At 36.2% G+C, this 18,750-nt stretch overlaps 1 protein-coding gene across 8 annotated transcripts in view; it reads right to left on the bottom strand.

Annotated features, from left to right (window-relative positions):
- The window catches only part of CNOT4 (CCR4-NOT transcription complex subunit 4), a 122,869-nt gene that overhangs the window by 33,670 nt on the left and 70,449 nt on the right, over window positions 1-18,750 (bottom strand). For all 8 annotated transcript variants that reach the window (XM_063101351.1, XM_063101350.1, XM_063101355.1 and 5 more), the window contains one exon: window positions 1,723-1,780. In XM_063101351.1, the coding sequence (XP_062957421.1) occupies window positions 1,723-1,780 (58 nt within the window). The remainder of the gene's footprint in view (window positions 1-1,722; window positions 1,781-18,750) is intronic.

Here is an 18,750-nt window from a genome sequence, read left to right as displayed (position 1 = left end):
GATTCAAGTGCAACTGATATAATACTCCATTCATCTACTTACTTATACAAACAAGATGTCTCGGCACTCACATCTTAGAAAAATGAAAAATATAACTATGGTTGCTCCTAAAACTTATCTCATTTTACCCATAAGTAATATTCATCTAGAGATACATGAAAACTAATTTTAAAATGTTCTATCCATCTCATTGAGATGAATTTCCAATATAATTTTAGTATTATAGTTCAGTGATTAGCTTTTATCAAAATCTATATTATATGTTATTTTGATTAACTCAATACTACTAATAAAAATTCAGAAGAAAAAATTAGCATTTAAAACCTCGGGACAGTAAAAACATTTTTATTTCAAATCAAAAATACATATGCCTTTTTTTTTACAATTAGATAGGAAGAAAAAGCTCTGGTGTTTTATTGCACAGCAGACTGACTATGGTTAACAGTAAAGTATTGTATATTACAAAAAAGATAGAAGAGAGGTTTTTGAACGTACTCGTCACAAATGATAAATGCATGAGGTGATGGATACACTAACTACCCTTGATCATTACACAACATAAATATAAGGGTACTTCAGAAAGTTCGTGGAAAAATGGAATTAAAAGGTAATATGAATCTTTCTGTGAACTTTTTGAAGCCCCTTCATATGTATCAAAATATCAAAGTGTACCCCATGAATATGTACAATGTGTCAATTTAAAATATAAAAAAATGCATATGCCTATTTTTGAGAGAAGTATGTACCTTTCAAGCATTAACTATATTGCATCAAAATAAAACTCTGTAATGGCAATGAAAATAGACAAATGAGTTCAAGGAGAAAAAGGAATAATGTAAAATTTCTCAGTGGTAAGGAAAAGCACTTTTATTTAAAAATACCAATATTTATAGTATGCCAGAAGTTACATCCTTTGCAGATGCTTTTAACTTATTAAAAAAATTGTAATGTCAACCTAAAACATACAAGGGGATATACAGATTTTTCAAATTTTTTAATGAAATTTGTGAGTGAAAAATTTGGAAAAGCACTATATTTCAGATATCCAAGTTTTTCACATATACTGTGGAGAACTGGCCATTCTTTAAGGAATAGATTAGAACTACACTCATCAATGTAAGAAGACACTTAAGCAGTGAAAAACAGCAGAAAAAAAGTTCCCTGAGCAACAGACACAAAGTATGTTCTAACAGTCAATGCCTCACTCATTTTCATAGTGGATGAAACTTAGAACAGCTTATCTGGTCTACCATTTCAAAGCTGATAGTCATTTGGGGGAAGTAAGGGGGAAAACTTAGAGGCAAGTACAGTGAGTGAAATAAAAAATTAAAGTTGACAGCAAGTGACAAGGAGAGCATGTGGTGGGGAAACACCTCTTAAATGCAAGAACTTGGAAGGCATGTTAGCCTGGGACCAATTGGTATAGGGTCAAAAAGACGAATAACATTAGCAGACGCTAAGGATACTGATGTATTTCCATACAGTAAAATAATATGTGGTCATAATGATAACTCTGAGTCAGCAAGAAAGGGTTAAATTATGCCGTATTCTGTGGAAGAAAAGGCAGCTAATTAAAATACATTTAACAAAGATGTTCCTCAAAAGCGTTTTTTAATTGTGTCTGTATTTAAAGTATTTTTCACTACTTAGAAAATTCACTTGCATATAATACCTTGTTTCTGGGGTATGTAGAAATAATGTGATACTGTATTCAAATCTTACCTGCTGGGAATTATCACCATTCCCTATACTGAGAGAATCTGAAGGTTTGTCAATGGGGCTGTAAAAAGAAAACATATCAAGTAAAATCATAGTAGTCATTCTTTCATAATAAAAACAAATTCCCCAAAAGTCAGAAAAATAAATATTTTACCATCTTAACAAGTGCTTATTGAGGCACTGTGATGTAAGACATTAGGTTAGATGTTGAAAACATAAAGAAGTATAAGGTAAGATCCCTATCCTTGATCCCTACCCTTTGAACTTACATTCTAATTTGAATAGCTTACGAAGAAAAAAAAAAAAAAAAGCTCTGCTTAAAACAGATACTACTCCAATTAATAGGTCAAAAGTCTAATCCACCATTTAGTTTGTGTATGAGACAATTCCCCATTACAATTTTTGAAATAATACTGTCCCATTTTTCTAGGTGTTTGACAGAAAGGCATAAAAGTTATTAAAATGTTCTCTAAAGGTTCTTAAGAGCAGTAAATTTCTTTTAGTACTTCTATCTACTAATCACAATCCTAAAGAAGGTATATGTGTGTAAACACACACATGCACACAACTGAGACAAATGAAACACACTTTCATGCGAACTACTGACTCAAACAAAAACATTAACATTTTATTTCCGTATAGAGAAAATGCAGTATCACAGTAAAGACAGAATTGCAAACTTCAAGTCCATTTTAACTCGTCTGACTTAAAGACAAAATTAAATAAATCTCTATGAGTGACATAATTTCTATAACTAACTTTATTTAACTCAGCACAGGAACAAAAGATAAGTATTATTACCCAAATGTGTTGCTCTGATACAATATTATAACAAAAAAATTAAAATTCCAAATTTCTCAAAATTATTTTATTCCCTGGAAATATATACAAAGTCACCTTACAAAACTAACATATTGGTACCACATTTAATTGCTCTAAAAAAATTTAACAAGGGCTAATATCCAATCTGAATCCCAGGGTTATCTTCTGAAGAGATACTACAAGAAGCTATTGATTCTAGCAAACAGATTTGAAAAATTTAATTGAAAAGCATCTTTACTTACTATTCATTAAATACTAATAAATTAATAAGTGTTATGTAATGTGGGTAATGCAAATAATTTTAAGATAAAGCTCTAAGTCCACTAAGTTTAGAGATATTTGGGAAAACAAGACAGGTGCACACCAAACAAATATCAGCCCATGCCAGCTATCAAATCAATTCTTTAAACAAAAGAATTCCACTGATTTTTAGAAGGATGCAAAGCTACCACAGTGGGGCAGTTAGGTAAAGGCTCTCAGGGGAGTCCAAATTTAAGGATGTCCTTAGAAAGATTTAAACACTAGGAGAAGAAAGGAAAAAAGGCGAAAGCACCACATTAAAGGCAGAAATAGCATTTGTTAAGGGTGAAAAGGTCATAGATAGGGTGAGAGATTTAAGTAATTAGTTTAGCTAAGAAATAGAATGGTTTGAATAACAACAAGAGGTAAGGGTAGAAAGGCAGAGGCCAGACTCCAGAGGCCAACAGAAATTTCTGAGCACAAAAATGACCTAAATGAGCAGTGTTTTAGAAAGACTGATTTGGTGGTGACATGAAGAGCAGACTGGAACATAATAGAGATAATCCATGATGAATTTACACTATTCTCATAATATGGGAATAAGGGCTTCGAGCTGAGAGAAAGCAGTAGTAAAGGATGAAAGCAAGATATTACAAAAGAAGAATTTATTGCCTGGATCTTGGTTCATCTTCCCAGCTACCACCATTAAAGAGTATTAAATAATAATTTCCAATACAAGTGAGGTCAGACTTGCTAATGCCCAGGGCAACATATGAAAATATTACTGCATAAAGAAAAAATCTTAAGGATGTTTCTGGATTACAAATAATCAGAATAATCTTATCTAGCATCCCAATTGCAATTTCATAAGCACTGATTCATGACCCTTTATGTTTTACCCAGAAAAGTTTTATCAAAGATACTTAAAAATTTCTAGATCAGTATCATCAATCCAAAAACAGCTGCTGAAAAATCAGGATTATAGCAAAATAGTAGTTATGTTCTACTCAGTTTTGGTATATTCTTCTCAATTTATTTTGATAATAATTAACAAATTGAAGGGATAATAAATGAAAAGCTTTAAGAGTAAAGATACAACTAGAAATTATTTTCTATTCAGGCTGTAAAAAGTCAATTATATTTATACCTGACATTTTAAGTGCAATTACGAGTGGAAAAGCAGAAAATAAAGATGAAGATCCCTGCAAATACATTTATAACCCCACTAGAAAGAAAAAGTATATTTACAAATTCCAATAAATGTGAACTCCTTAGATCTCTAATGGCTGGACAGAAAAGAGACTGCCTGAGACTACTACTAACACAGAATTCTCACAATTCCACTGGCATCAGATGCACAACTTCCTTCCTCACTAAGCTCTCTGTCTGCATAAACTGTGATCATATTAACAAATATGTTTTACATACAATACCCACCCACCCCGTGTCAAAGGGGTAACTGCTAAAAAAAAAAAAAAAAAAAAAGGAAAAGAAACTTCAGTAAATTCCACATTTACTAATGAAGAAAGAAACCTACTCCATGAAATAGACTATTCTCTGGTAAAGAAATGCAAGTTCCCAATAATACCAGATGTAAGAAGTTTGGGTTCTAAGATAAATTGCACACGGCTTTTTAATTTTAAAACAAATAAACAAAAACCTACAGGCTTTCTTAAATCAACCTCTTTTTGCCACACTCAACAAAAACTTGCATTCTAAAGCAAAGTTTTATAGCTCATTGCATTTTCAACGGGAATGATTTTTATTTAACAACCATTTGTGTCAACGGGAATGATTTTTATTTAACAACCATTTGTGCAGCACAAAGCAATGTGGCAGAAGTTGCCTACTGAGAGAAGACTAGGAAGGTGCTTGAAAAGTTAAAGGTACCAAGTTGGTTCTCAAGGATAGAAGCAAAGAAATGCAGGCCATGTAAACTGAACTAGGGCTGGCCAGTCAGAGTGCAGTGCAGATAACACTGAGGCCCAGGGTTCAATCCCTGTCCTGGCCAGCCACCACCAAAAACAAAAAAGATAAACTGAACTAACCCAAAGAATGACAGAGGCAAAAACATGCTGACAACCATCTTTGAAAAGGCTAGGAGTTGGAAGACCACCTATAACTGTAGTTCACTCAAAGCCTAACAGTAGTCATAATGCAGAGAGAAAGAGAAAGAGAAATCAAGACACTGAAGTCCATAAATACCACAGTTGACTGAAAAGCACTGGATTCAAGTGAGACTTATAAGTACTAATAGGTAGTTAGGTCTCATAAAGCAATCAAGATATTTCCAGAAGGCAATGCTGTAGATAAAAACTTGTGAACAAAGAAAAATAAAAATTTAAATTTAAAAAATCGAGAAATATTGAGGAACAGTAAAAACAATAAATAAATAAATAAAAATTCATAAACATATATTGTCATACAAACTCTTAATTTTTTTTTAAAGTTCTAGTCCTAAAGAATTCCAAAGTCCTATGGTGAGATTACAGATTTCTTCAGAGTAAATATTATTTAATTAACCCAAAAGTTGAAATCAAGTGCTACAAAAAAAAAAGCATTTCAAAAATTAAATATATAAGCATATACAAGTATATTTATTTAAAGTATAAAGTATATATACAGACTATCCCTGTAGATTGATTCAATTAGTCTAAATTGAAACACCTGGTATCTGGTCACGGCACTAGAGAAAGTGAAAAGGCATCAAGTCTCCTAACAGTATCTCAAATTATTAATTTCACAGCTAAAAGGAACCATTAAAATCAAATTTAAATACTTTGTTTTACAGATAAAGAAACCAAACTTCAAAACTATCTGCAAACAGGTAGGCAGTGACACAGCCGGACCTTGGTTTGGATCTTCCCGAAAGGCAATGCTTGAACTTTACTTCCTTCGTGGAGATGACAAACAGATTAACGAAAATAGTCTCATGGCTGCTTTATAAAATATGCAACATAAAACAGTTACATAGTAGAAGGACGAAAGAAAAAATCATTTTCGGGGACTCGGGTGGGATAGAAAAAATTGTTGAGAAGGTCTAGTTCCCACTTTTATCAAATTCAAAAGAAAAAAAAAGTCACAGAATATAACACTTTCAACATAAAGTAAAATTTACATAAAGACAGAAGTCAATATAATGGACATTTTCAAATTTCACTGTTAACTATATTCACAAATACATTTTCACTTTGCTCCTAAATTAAATAATCTCATATTCATTTAGGAGAATTCATTTTAATTTTTCATGCTCACCAGTCTTAAATAAGTCTGAAATATACTTAAACATTTGCTACCACAAAGGATATATTTAAGTTATCAACAAGCAAAACTTGCCTTTACAGACTATTAGAGTACTTCAAGAAGTTCATGGAAAGGTTCATATTATCTTTAATTCTATTTTCCCATGAACTTTTTGAAGTACCGTCATATATTTTGATACAGACTTCAAATACACACATTTAAAGTATTATTACTTTGCTACTAAAATATGGTCATGTCTTAAGTGGCACAATTAGATATGAACAGGGCAAGAAACAAATGGCTCATCTGGAGTGACTGTAGTTAGGCAAATATGATTTTGGGGGTGGGGGACAGCTGGCCAGTGTGGGGATCTAAACCCTTGATGTTGGTGTTATAACACTGTGTTCTAACCAAATGAGCTAACTGGCTAGCCTTATTTTAACTGAAATTTTCTCATAACCCAAGACCTACTTTACTTAACATGAATAAAATAGATGATTTGATAACTACTAGTAAGTACAACGAATTAACCATCCTTAATATTAAAGTTGAAGGATCGACAGCAAATAAACTCTCCATTAATACATTTTAATTTTGTATTTCAGTAATAAATTTAATCTTTATAAAATACTACATATTTAAGTTGAATTTAAACATATAACTACTTGTTTGATGTGCCTTTTCTTCTATTCTAGGAAATAAGGGCACAAACAACTCTATCTCTAACCACCCCTCTCCCCACATTAATTCCACCAAAACCCCTAGAACAAATACTTTATACTAGTGGCTCTAACTTTCCTGACTATATTCTATCTAGGTGGGGCAAGATATCCCAGCTCGCTTACTAGTTTTCCACTGTCTATACACATGTGCAATAACTCTGTATACATGCAAACACAGCATGGGTAGAAAACTTCTTAGGAGATATAAGGAAAGATTCTGAGATATAAACTCAGAAAAATCTAGTAATTGACTAATTTTAATGTAAAGATCAAATTTTAGCAAAACTAACTCACTCACTTAGTTTACTAGTAAACAGCCCTTTAGTTTTAAGCAAAAATAAAAGTGGGGAACTGCAAATAGCTTTCTCGTAATAAAAGAGGGAACACCTTCCTGGAGATCCATTTTACAAACTGTAGTCCATCTCTCGTGGCATTTGCCCATACTTTGAGAATCACTGCTTTATAACACTCCTGAATACACCTCTAATCTATGTATTGGTATCAGCAAACCAGTGCCCTCTACACCAATAATTAATAACTATTTTTAGGTAACAGATTCCCTCTCAAGAAAAATGTGCACACATGCAAAATTTTACATAAAATTTCAGAGTTCACACATATCCTGAGGTCTACTCATGACTTAACAAGTTCTGCTCGAGACTATTTTCTACAAGCCTATGGACCACACCTTTTCTAAATCTATGGGGGCAGGGGCGGGGGCTGGCCAGTTAGCTAAGTAGAGAGTAGCATTATAAACACCAAGGTTAAGGGTTTGGATTCCCATACTGGCCAGCAGCAAAAAAAAAAAAAAAAACCAAAAACTAAACCTAAGGGGTTTAGCAAATAATGCCAAGCAGGAGAACAGGATTCATGCAGTGACCACTTACTTACTTCCATTCTGCTGAATTAATAAGTTATTATGACTGTACCTTCAATCTATCAGAACTTATACTTGAGTTTCAATAAGGATATAGCCACATTTTTAAAAAAGATTTACATCTCCTCTCAATGTAATAAAAATTGATAAGTTCCTATAGAAGTTTTTATTTCACCATTTCTCTAGCTAATCCACTACTACTCTCAATTTGTGGTTTAAGGAATATTTTGCTTAAAACATCATAAATTCCTTGGAATTTACGGTCTATCTACTGTAGTTATCCTAAGGTAATAAGCCTGAAACACCAGAGACTTTCAAGGTCAAACTACCTTATGCTTAGTTATGGCATAGTTTTTTTCAGCTGAGTTATTTTGATTAATGTTAAAGAGCTGTTCCTAAGAGTTTCTTTTAAGAATGTCACCTCTTCTAGACTAAGCTATGGCAGAGTGGGAGAATGAGCTAAAGCTTTAAAGTGACTGAGACTTTTGTCAGAATCTGGTCTATCACTTATTTGTATGGGAATACTGGTAAATTATTTAAATTCTCTGAGACTTAGTTTTCTTTTTTTTTTTTTTTTTTTTTTTTTTTTTTTTTTTTTTGTATTTATTGGCATTTGTAGGTATTTATTTGTATTTATCAAAGAGTCATAATTTTTTTTTTTTTTTTTTTTTTTAAATTTTATTTTATTTATTTATTTATTTTTTTTAAATTTTATTTTGTCGATATACATTGTAGCTGATTAATGCTCCCCATCACCAAAACCTCCCTCCCTTCTCCCTCCCCCCCTCCCCCCCAACAATGTCCTTTCTGTTAGCTTGTTGTATCAACTTCAAATAATTGTGGTTGTTATATCTTCTTCCTCCCTGCCCCCCGGTTTGTGTGTGTATGTGTGTATGTGTGTGTGTGAATTTATATATTAATTTTTAGCTCCCTCCAATAAGTGAGAACATGTGGTATTTCTCTTTCTGTGCCTGACTTGTTTCACTTAATATAATTCTCTCAAGGTCCATCCATGTTGTTGCAAATGGCAGTATTTCATTCGTTTTTATAGCTGAGTAGTATTCCATTGTGTAGATGTACCACATTTTCCGTATCCACTCATCTGATGATGGGCATTTGGGCTGGTTCCAACTCTTGGCTATTGTAAAGAGTGCTGCGATGAACATTGGGGAACAGGTATACCTTCGACTTGATGATTTCCATTCCTCTGGGTATATTCCCAACAGTGGGATGGCTGGGTCGTATGGTAGATCTATTTGCAATTGTTTAAGGAACCTCCATACCATTTTCCATAGAGGCTGCACCATTTTGCAGTCCCACCAACAATGTATGAGAGTTCCTTTTTCTCCGCAGCCTCGCCAGCATTTATCGTTCATAGTCTTTTGGATTTTAGCCATCCTAACTGGGGTTAGATGGTATCTCAATGTGGTTTTGATTTGCATTTCCCGGATGCTGAGTGATGTTGAGCATTTTTTCATATGTCTGTTGGCCATTTGGATATCTTCCTTAGAGAAATGCCTACTTAGCTCTTTTGCCCATTTTTTAATTGGGTTGCTTGTTTTCTTCTTGTAAAGTTGATTGAGTTCCTTATATATTCTGGATATTAATCCTTTGTCAGATGTATATTTTGCAAATATATTCTCCCACTCTGTTGGTTGTCTTTTAACTCTTTTAATTGTTTCCTTTGCTGTGCAGAAGCTTTTTAGTTTGATATAATCCCATTTGTTTATTTTTCCTTTGGTTGCCCGTGCTTTTGGGGTCGTATTCATGAAGTCTGTGCCCAGTCCTATTTCCTGAAGTGTTTCCCCTATGTTTTCTTTAAGAAGTTTTATTGTCTCAGGGTGTATATTTAAATCCTTAATCCATTTTGAGTTGATTTTAGTATACGGTGAGAGGTATGGATCTAGTTTCATTCTCCTGCATATCGATATCCAGTTATCCCAGCACCACTTGCTGAAGAGGCAGTCCCTTCCCCAGTGAATAGGTTTGGTGCCTTTGTCAAAGATCAGATGGCAGTAAGTGTGTGGGTTGATTTCTGGATTCTCTATTCTATTCCATTGGTCAGTGTGTCTGTTTTTATGCCAGTACCATACTGTTTTGGTTATTATAGCTTTGTAGTATAGCTTAAAGTCAGGTAGTGTTATGCCTCCAGCTTTATTTTTTTTGCTGAGCATTGCTTTGGCTATTCGTGGTCTTTTATTGTTCCATATAAATGTCTGAATAGTTTTTTCCATTTCTGAGAAAAATGTCTTTGGAATTTTGATGGGGATTGCATTGAATTTGTATATCACTTTGGGTAGTATGGACATTTTCACTATGTTGATTCTTCCAATCCAAGAGCATGGAATATCTTTCCATCTTCTTGTATCCTCTCTAATTTCTCTCAGCAGTGGTTTGTAGTTCTCATTATAGAGATTTTTCACCTCCTTGGTTAACTCAATTCCTAAGTATTTTATTTTTTTGGTGGCTATTGTAAATGGGCAGGCTTTCTTGATTTCTCCTTCTGCATGTTCACTATTGGAGAAAAGAAATGCTACTGATTTTTGTGTGTTGATTTTGTATCCTGCTACTGTGCTGAAATCATTTATCAATTCCAACAGTTTTTTTGTAGAGGTTTTAGGCTGTTCGATATATAGGATCATGTCATCTGCAAACAGGGACAGTTTGACTTCATCTTTTCCAATCTGGATGCCCTTTATTTCCTTCTCTTCTCTGATTGCTCTGGCTAGTACTTCCAACACTATGTTGAATAGGAGTGGTGAGAGTGGGCATCCTTGTCTAGTGCCTGTTCTTAAAGGAAAAGCTTTCAGCTTTTCCCCATTCAGGATGATATTGGCAGTGGGTTTGGCATATATGGCTTTAATTATGTTGAGATACTTTCCCTCTATACCTAACTTATAGAGGGTCTTTGTCATGAATGAGTGCTGAACTTTATCAAATGCTTTTTCAGCATCTATAGAGATGATCATATGGTCCTTGTGTTTGAGTTTATTAATATGGTGTATCACATTTATTGATTTGCGTATGTTGAACCAACCTTGCATCCCTGGGATGAATCCCACTTGATCGTGATGAATAATTTTTCGTATGTGTTGCTGTATTCTGTTTGCTAGTATTTTAGTGAGGATTTTTGCATCTATATTCATCAAGGATATCGGCCTGTAGTTTTCTTTTTTGGTTATATCTTTACCTGGTTTTGGTATCAGGATGATGTTTGCTTCATAGAATGAGTTTGGGAGATTTGCGTCCGTTTCAATCTTTTGGAATAGTTTGTAAAGAATCGGTGTCAATTCCTCTTTGAATGTTTGGTAAAATTCTGCTGTGAATCCATCTGGTCCTGGGCTTTTCTTTGTTGGGAGCCTTCTGATAACAGCTTCAATCTCCTTTATTGTTATTGGTCTGTTCAGATTTTCTACGTCTTCACGGTTCAGTTTTGGGAGCTTGTGTGTGTCCAGAAATTTATCCATTTCCTCCAGATTTTCAAATTTGTTGGCGTACAGTTGTTTATAGTAGTCTCGAATGATTCCTTGTATTTCAGATGAATCAGTTGTAATATCGCCTTTTTCATTTCTAATTTTTGTTATTTGAGTCTTCTCTCTTCTTTTTTTTGTTAGCCATGCTAATGGTTTGTCAATTTTATTTATCTTTTCAAAAAACCAACTTTTTGATTCGTTGATCTTTTGAATTGTTTTTTGGTTTTCAATTTCATTCAGTTCTGCTCTGATCTTAATGATTTCTTTCCGTCTGCTAACTTTAGGATTGGATTGTTCTTGTTTTTCTAGTTCTTTAAGGTGAAGTGTTAGGTTGTTCACTTGCCATCTTTCCATTCTTCTGAAGTGAGCATTTAATGCAATAAATTTTCCCCTCAATACTGCTTTTGCAGTATCCCACAGGTTTTGGTATGATGTATCATTGTTTTCATTAGTTTCAATAAACTTTTTGATTTCCTGCTTGATTTCTTCTTGGACCCATATGTCATTAAGTAGAATGCTGTTTAATTTCCATGTGTTTGTATAGTTTCCAGAGTTTCGTTTGTTATTAATTTCTAGTTTTAATCCATTGTGGTCTGAGAAGATACATGGGATAATTCCAATTTTTTTGAATTTACTGAGACTTGATTTGTGACCTAATATGTGATCTATCCTGGAGAATGATCCATGTGCTGATGAGAAGAATGAATATTCTGAGGTTGTTGGGTGGAATGTTCTGTAGATATCTGCCAATTCCAATTGGTCTAGAGTCTTGTTTAGATCTTGTGTTTCTCTACTGATTCTTTGCCTAGATGATCTGTCTAATATTGACAGTGGGGTGTTCAGGTCCCCTGCTATTATGGTATTAGTGTCTATTTCCTTCTTTAGGTCTAATAGAGTTTGTTTTATAAATCTGGCTGCTCCAACATTGGGTGCGTACATATTTATGATTGTTATGTCTTCTTGATGCATCAGTCCTTTTATCATTAAGTAGTGTCCCTCATTGTCTCTTTTTATGGTTTTTAGTTTAAAGTCTATTTTGTCAGATATAAGAATAGCTACTCCAGCTCGTTTTTCTTTTCTGTTTGCATGGTAAATCTTTTTCCATCCTTTCACTCTTAGTCTGTGTGAATCTTTATGGGTGAGGTGGGTCTCTTGTAGGCAGCATATAGTTGGGTCCTGCTTTTTGATCCAGTCAGCCAGTCTGTGTCTTTTAATTGGGGAATTTAAGCCTTTAACATTAAGAGTTGTTATTGAAAGGTGTTGATTTATTCCTAGCATTTTATTGGTTGTTTGGTTGTCTTAGGTGTCTTTTGTTCCTTGCTTTCTGATTTACTGTTTGGTTTCTTTGTTTGTTGGTTCCTTAGGTTGTAGATAGTGTTTTTGTTAGCTTGTTTTCTCTTCATGAATGCCATTTTTATTGTACTAGCGGGTTTAGATTTTTCTTAGGTTTTTATGGCAGTGGTAGTTATTTTTCAGAAACCAAACCCAGTACTCCCTTGAGGATTTCTTGTAAGGGTGGTCTTGTGGTAGTGAACTCCCGCAGTTTTTGTTTGTCTGAGAAATATACTATTTGCCCCTCATTTCGGAAGGATAGCCTTGCAGGGTAGAGTATTCTTGGCTGGCAATCTTTGTCTTTTAGTATTTTGAAAATATCATCCCATTCCTTTCTAGCTTTTAGGGTTTGTGATGAAAAGTCTGATGTTAACCTGATTGGGGCTCCCTTATAGGTGATTTGACGCTTCTCTCTTGCAGCTTTTAAGATTCTCTCTTTGTCTCTGAGTTTTGCCAATTTGACTATGACATGTCTTGGAGAAGGCCTTTTTGGGTTGAATACGTTTGGAGATCGTTGAGCTTCCTGGATCTGAAGATCTGTGATTTTTCCTATACCTGGGAAGTTTTCTGCCACTATTTTGTTGAATATGTTTTCAATGGAATCTCCATTTTCCTCTCCTTCTGGAATACCCATGACTCGGATATTTGAGCGCTTGAGGTTGTCTGATATCTCTCTCAGATTTTCTTCCATGTCCTTGATTCTTTTTTCTTTCTTTTTGTCTGCTTGTGTTATTTCAAACAGCCCATCTTCAAGTTCAGAGGTTCTCTCTTCAACTTCGACAAGCCTGCTGGTTAAACTCTCCGTTGTGTTTTTTATTTCGCTGAATAACTTCTTCAGTTCAGCAAGTTCTGCTACATTTTTTTTCAGGACATTGATTTCCTTGTATATTTCCTCTTTCAGATCCTGTATACTTTTCCTCATTTCATCATGATGTCTAGCTGAGTTTTCTTGTATCTCATTCAGTTTCCTTAGAATTATCACTCGAAATTCCTTGTCAGTTATTTCAAGGGCTTCTTGTTCTATAGGATCTAGAGTATGAGATTTATTAACTTTTGGTGGTGTACTTTCTTGATTTTTTGTATTTCTGGTGTCTTTTTTTTGGTGTTTATTCATTGTTGCAGGGGGTTTCACAGTCCACCGGTTTAAGACTAATGGCTAACTAGGATGTTGCTGTGGTTGCCAATTTGGTATGGCTCCCGCTGTGACTGCTCAGTTGGCCTCTAGTGTCTTGTGTGTGTGGTTGCCTCGGGTCTTGGGCTTCTCCGGGGATCCACCTTTCTGGTCAGCTTGTACTCTGCTGGGCTGGTGGATCACGTACCACAGGGTGTGTGATCTCTGTTGAGCTTTCACTTTCTGTACAGGACTTCTCCCCGTTCCGTGTGCTCTGGCCCAGGCTGTTAGATCGTGCAGTGGCGACCCCACCGGGTGTGTGGTTTCTGTCGAGACTCCGCCTCCCTGGCCGCACGTCTCCCCCCTCTGTGCACACTGTGCTGGGCTGGGGCGTGTCTTCTGCACCCCTCGTCTATCAGCTGGGCCTTCAAGACCCTGCTCAGCACCGCCTCGCCCAGGAAGTCTACCAGGTTTCTGCTAGGCACAGACGACCGGTCTCTCTGGGTGCCTTTGTAGCACTGTGTAGATCTTTCTCGGGTCTTGTTCACCTTTGTATCCCCCCGGTATAAACCGAGTCTAGTGCCCGCCTGCAGCCTGCTCTCTGGCAGGTTCAAGCGGACCTGGGAACTCTCCTACCACACACTATTCCCAACCAGAAATTCGTTAGGCTTTTTTCCAAACTGGTGGTCGCAGAGATGGTATCTGCCTCCCAGTAACAGGAAGTTTACCGGGGCCGGAGTCCAGGGTGTGGTGGAGTGACAGTCGGCCTGCCCGTACTTCCTAGCCCTCCCAAAACTGGTCGGGACGCCCCACACCCCCAGTCCTGCCAGAGAACCGCGGAGGGAGTGGGAGAGGAGGTCGGCCCGCAGGGTCCTGAAAGCCCCGCGCCAGGCCAAGCAAATCGGCTCAGTGATGGCCGAGCAGGGCGGAGCTGCCCGCACCTGGGCAAATGGAGGCAGCACCGGGGCAGTGAGTGGCCTGGTGGTGCAGGCGGAAGCCGCGTGGGCATTCACCCCCCGAACAGAGCTGTGCCAGGGATCACTCACAGTGCTGTGCCAGGTCGGGCGCTCGCTCTGTCTCTGGTTTGTTGCCTTCCGTGTTCTCGGCGCTGCCGCCTCGGGCTGTTCAGTCGCGGCGCCGCTCGGGCGCTCCCGGGAATCTTCTTTAATGCCGGCCTGAAACCTCGAATCCTGAATAGGGCAGCTGGCCGCCTTCAGTGCGGCCCCAGCCTCCGGGATCCTGGCTGCCTCCACAGCAGCCCTGGCGCCGTGTTCCCTGTTTCAAGACTCACTTTTGCAGCTAAGAATCAGTTCTTTTCCTGCTCCACACTTCAAAGCTGTTGCCTGTAAATGAGGCAGCCTCTCCTGCCGGGGGCAAAGTGGCGTTGAGCCCCCACGACCGGCCAGCAGCAGCAGTCCTCCCCCAAGAGATGGCCAGAGGAAGGTCCACAAGTTTCCCGGCTGCCCGAGGCCCAGTGGCCACCTTTTCCACCTCAGCTACTCCGCGCCAGCCGCCGCAGCCGCCGCCATCTTGAAACTCTCTGAGACTTAGTTTTCTTAACTATAGTAAGATAATATGTACCACACAGGACTACTGAGATTAAATGAACACAAGAAGGCACCAAACTTTTTTCAACCCTCCTTTCGCCTAAGTATAAAGCTAAACATCTCCATTTCCTCAATGGTGGCATGTTAGACTGAGCCACAATCTCAAGTCATAAACACTTACACTGAGTGACTTGCATACCCCATAATTCTTATAACTAGGTCTGCTCACTATCCTGGGCACAGCTGCCTACCTATTCCTTTCAGTCTTTAGTTGGTGCACAAATACTGCCTCAATTTAAATGAAAGTATTTCAAAGCCCCAAACTAAAAAATAAAATATTCAGTCCTTAAGATTCACTACTGCATGGCTTCCTCACTTCCCACTCTCACCACTTTTACTCATCATTTCAAAGCAATAGATAAAAACAGTGCGCTGGCCGGTTAGCTCAGCTGGTTAGAGTGTGGCGTTATAACACCAAGGTAAAGGGTTCAGATCCCCATACCAGCCAGCTGCCAAAAAAACAATGATAAAAACAAACAAACAAAAACCAGCACCTCTAGATCTCAAAACTCAATCTCACTGATATACTCTCAAATTCATGAGAGGCAGAAGCAAACAACAAATACCTTTTTAGAATTTTTTTGCTTGTTAAGTGAAATATGAACAAAACATTACAGAAAATTTCACTAACATCTCAGGGTACTTCAAAAAGTTCATGGAAGGGCCGGCCTATGACTCACTCAGGAGAGTGTGGTGCTGATAACACCAAGGCCCCAGGTTCGGACCCCTGATAGGGATGGCCAGTTAGCTCAGTTGGGAGAGCGTGGTGCTGACAACACCAAGTCAAAGGTTAAGATTCCCTTACCGGTCATCTTTAAAAAGAAAAAAAAAAAAGAAAAAAAGTTCATGGAAAAATAGAATTGAAAGATAATGCGAATCTTTCAAAGAACTTTTGAGGTACCCTTGTGCATGTGTATCAGGGGATCGTGTCAGGGTTCAATGAGGATTAGTAGCTATGGTACTCTTAAGATTTGAATTCTGGCTTAATGAAAAATAAGAAAAAAATTCATTTTAAGTTTAGTGTCTCTACATCTGTTAGGTTCCAGGCTTTGCTTTCTTGTGATTCTTCCTGTAAAACTGCTACTCTAGGAATGCCAAAAATGAGAGAATAAGACCTTTCTTTGAGTTTCTCTTTTCCCTACAAAGTTTCTCAATTTACCTTCTTCAAGGTAAATTGAAGAAGAAAAAAAATCTATCTCATGGGTAGGACCATAAAAAGCACTGCTAATCGCTCTAACTTGGCAAGTTTTTCCTGTAGGCAGAAGAAAACTTCCCTACCACCTACTACTTTTTATACTTACCCTGAATGGTGGAAATGTGGAAGTGGAGACCAAAGCAGACCTTCGGTATGACTGAGTCAGCCAAAGGCTTACTCTCTTGCAGGGAGGATTTGTATGGAAAGAAGGAAAACTATAGGAGTTTGCCAAAAAAAAAAAAAAAGAACTCTCTGTAACTTGGGCCATCAACTGTCACTCAATAAATTTTGGGTAACTGCATTAAAAACAAATGTTCCCCCCCACCCCAAAACCTTCCTATATCATATACTTACGCAAAACACAGATAGCTATGTCAAAATTTATTCCGGTCTCAGATGAGAGTCAGTAGCACTGGCTTTGGACAAAGTTATTAAATGAGTTTATTTGCTTAAAATTTCTTTTTCTTCCTTTTTTCCCCTCTACAACTTCTGGCTCCTAGGGCATTCTTCTCCTGCTACTTAATTAGTTATGAATGTGCTCTGTGGATTACTTGATTATACTTTATAATGAAGGCAAAGTCAATAAAATATTCGTAAATCTATTAATAACAAATGACAAAAAAATAAGTAAAAGCTAAGTACTTCTGAAAAATTCCTAAAAGACTTTTGATAAATTCCAGTATTCATTTCCAATCTAAAGGGAAAAAGATCATAGCAAGGCATTTTTATATTGTGATTAAAAATATTTATCTCAAATAATCAAAATCATACCTGAGTGAATAAAAAGCTATTGATATTCCCATAAAGTAAAATATGAGACAAGAACGACTGCTAGCATCACTAGGCTAACACTAGACTAGTGTTCTTAGCCTAGGGATTCTCAAACAGGAAGAGGTGGTGGGAGATTTGATATGAATAAACAGGAAAAAAGACAAAAAAAATCTTTCCTGAAAAGCACAAATGACTTAAATAGAGATATATATCATGTTAATGGTTGAGAGGACTCAATGTTGTAGAATATAAGTTCTTCCAAAATTTATTTATAAATTCAATGTATTTTGAAACACAAATAACTGAACTAATTGAGGAAAGTCAGCTCTTTGTAACTCATATAAACACACACAATAAATACACAAATAAAACACAAGAAAGAGACTGAATTCACAATGCATAAAAAGTTCACTCTATCAATAAAATACAAATTAAAATCAAAAAGCTTTTCTTGTTTATCAAATTGGTAAATATGCAGGAGGGAAAAAATACCCAATTCAAGGAAATACAACCAAAGCTATAACCAAAACGTTTATATGAAAAGAGGTTAATCACAGTGTTAAACTATCACCAAAGTGAAAATAACATAACATACAATAGCAGGAGACTGGCTTAATCAATTTGAAATATTCATATACAGTCATGGATCACTTACAACAGGGACACATTCTCATAAATGCATAGTTAGGCGATTTCATTGTTGTGTGAACATTGTAGAGCATATGCGGGTACGTGAAAAAGTTTGTGGGAAAATAGAATTAAAAGATAATATGAATCTTTATGAACTTTTTGAAATATGTTTGTACTTAAACCTAGCAGTATAGCCTACTACATACCAAGATTATATGGCATATAGCCTATGTTTTCTATGCTACAAACCTATACAGTGAGTTACTATACTGAATACTGTAGGCAACTGTAACACAATAGTAAAAGGTACAGTAAAAATATGGTATTATAATCTTACAGGACCACCACCGTACTCAGTCCATTATTGACCAAAATGTCACTATGCAGTACATGACTATATAATGAAATACCATGCAGCCATAAAAAATTATGTCTTCATGACATGGGGAAATATTCATAGTAATGTGTATTAAGTTTTCAAATGTAACAAACCAAGGTATTTTCTGTATAATGGTATATATACATTCACAGGAGAGAAAAAGACCACAAGGAAATAGACACAAGATATTTTCAGTGAAAACCTTTGAGTATTGAGATCACATACAAATTTATTTTCTTCTGTATGCTCTCATTTCTCATTTTCAATAAAAACATATTACTTTTTTTTCCTTTTTTCTTTTTTTTTGGCAGCTGGCCAGTATAGGGATCTGGACCCTTGATCTTTGGTGTTATAACACCATGCTTTAACCAACTGATCTAACTGACCAGCCCTCAAACATATTACTTTTATATTCAGGAGATAACAAATGTTTTCTCAAAGAGGTAATCTAAATTTTAAATTTCTGCTCTGAAATCTTGAAGGGCTATAAACCCAAAATATGACTTTAATTAGAATGACAACATTTTTAATGAGAACAATAATGTGTATAAATGCTAAAAGTATCTGAAATAAATGTTTACTATGATAACTTTACTCATACCAAGCACTACAGAGGTGGCAACCAATGA

The sequence above is a fragment of the Cynocephalus volans genome, chromosome 6 (genome assembly GCF_027409185.1).
Source record: "Cynocephalus volans isolate mCynVol1 chromosome 6, mCynVol1.pri, whole genome shotgun sequence".
Taxonomy (NCBI): Eukaryota; Metazoa; Chordata; class Mammalia; order Dermoptera; family Cynocephalidae; genus Cynocephalus; species Cynocephalus volans.
This window is presented reverse-complemented; position numbering and strand designations above follow the sequence as displayed.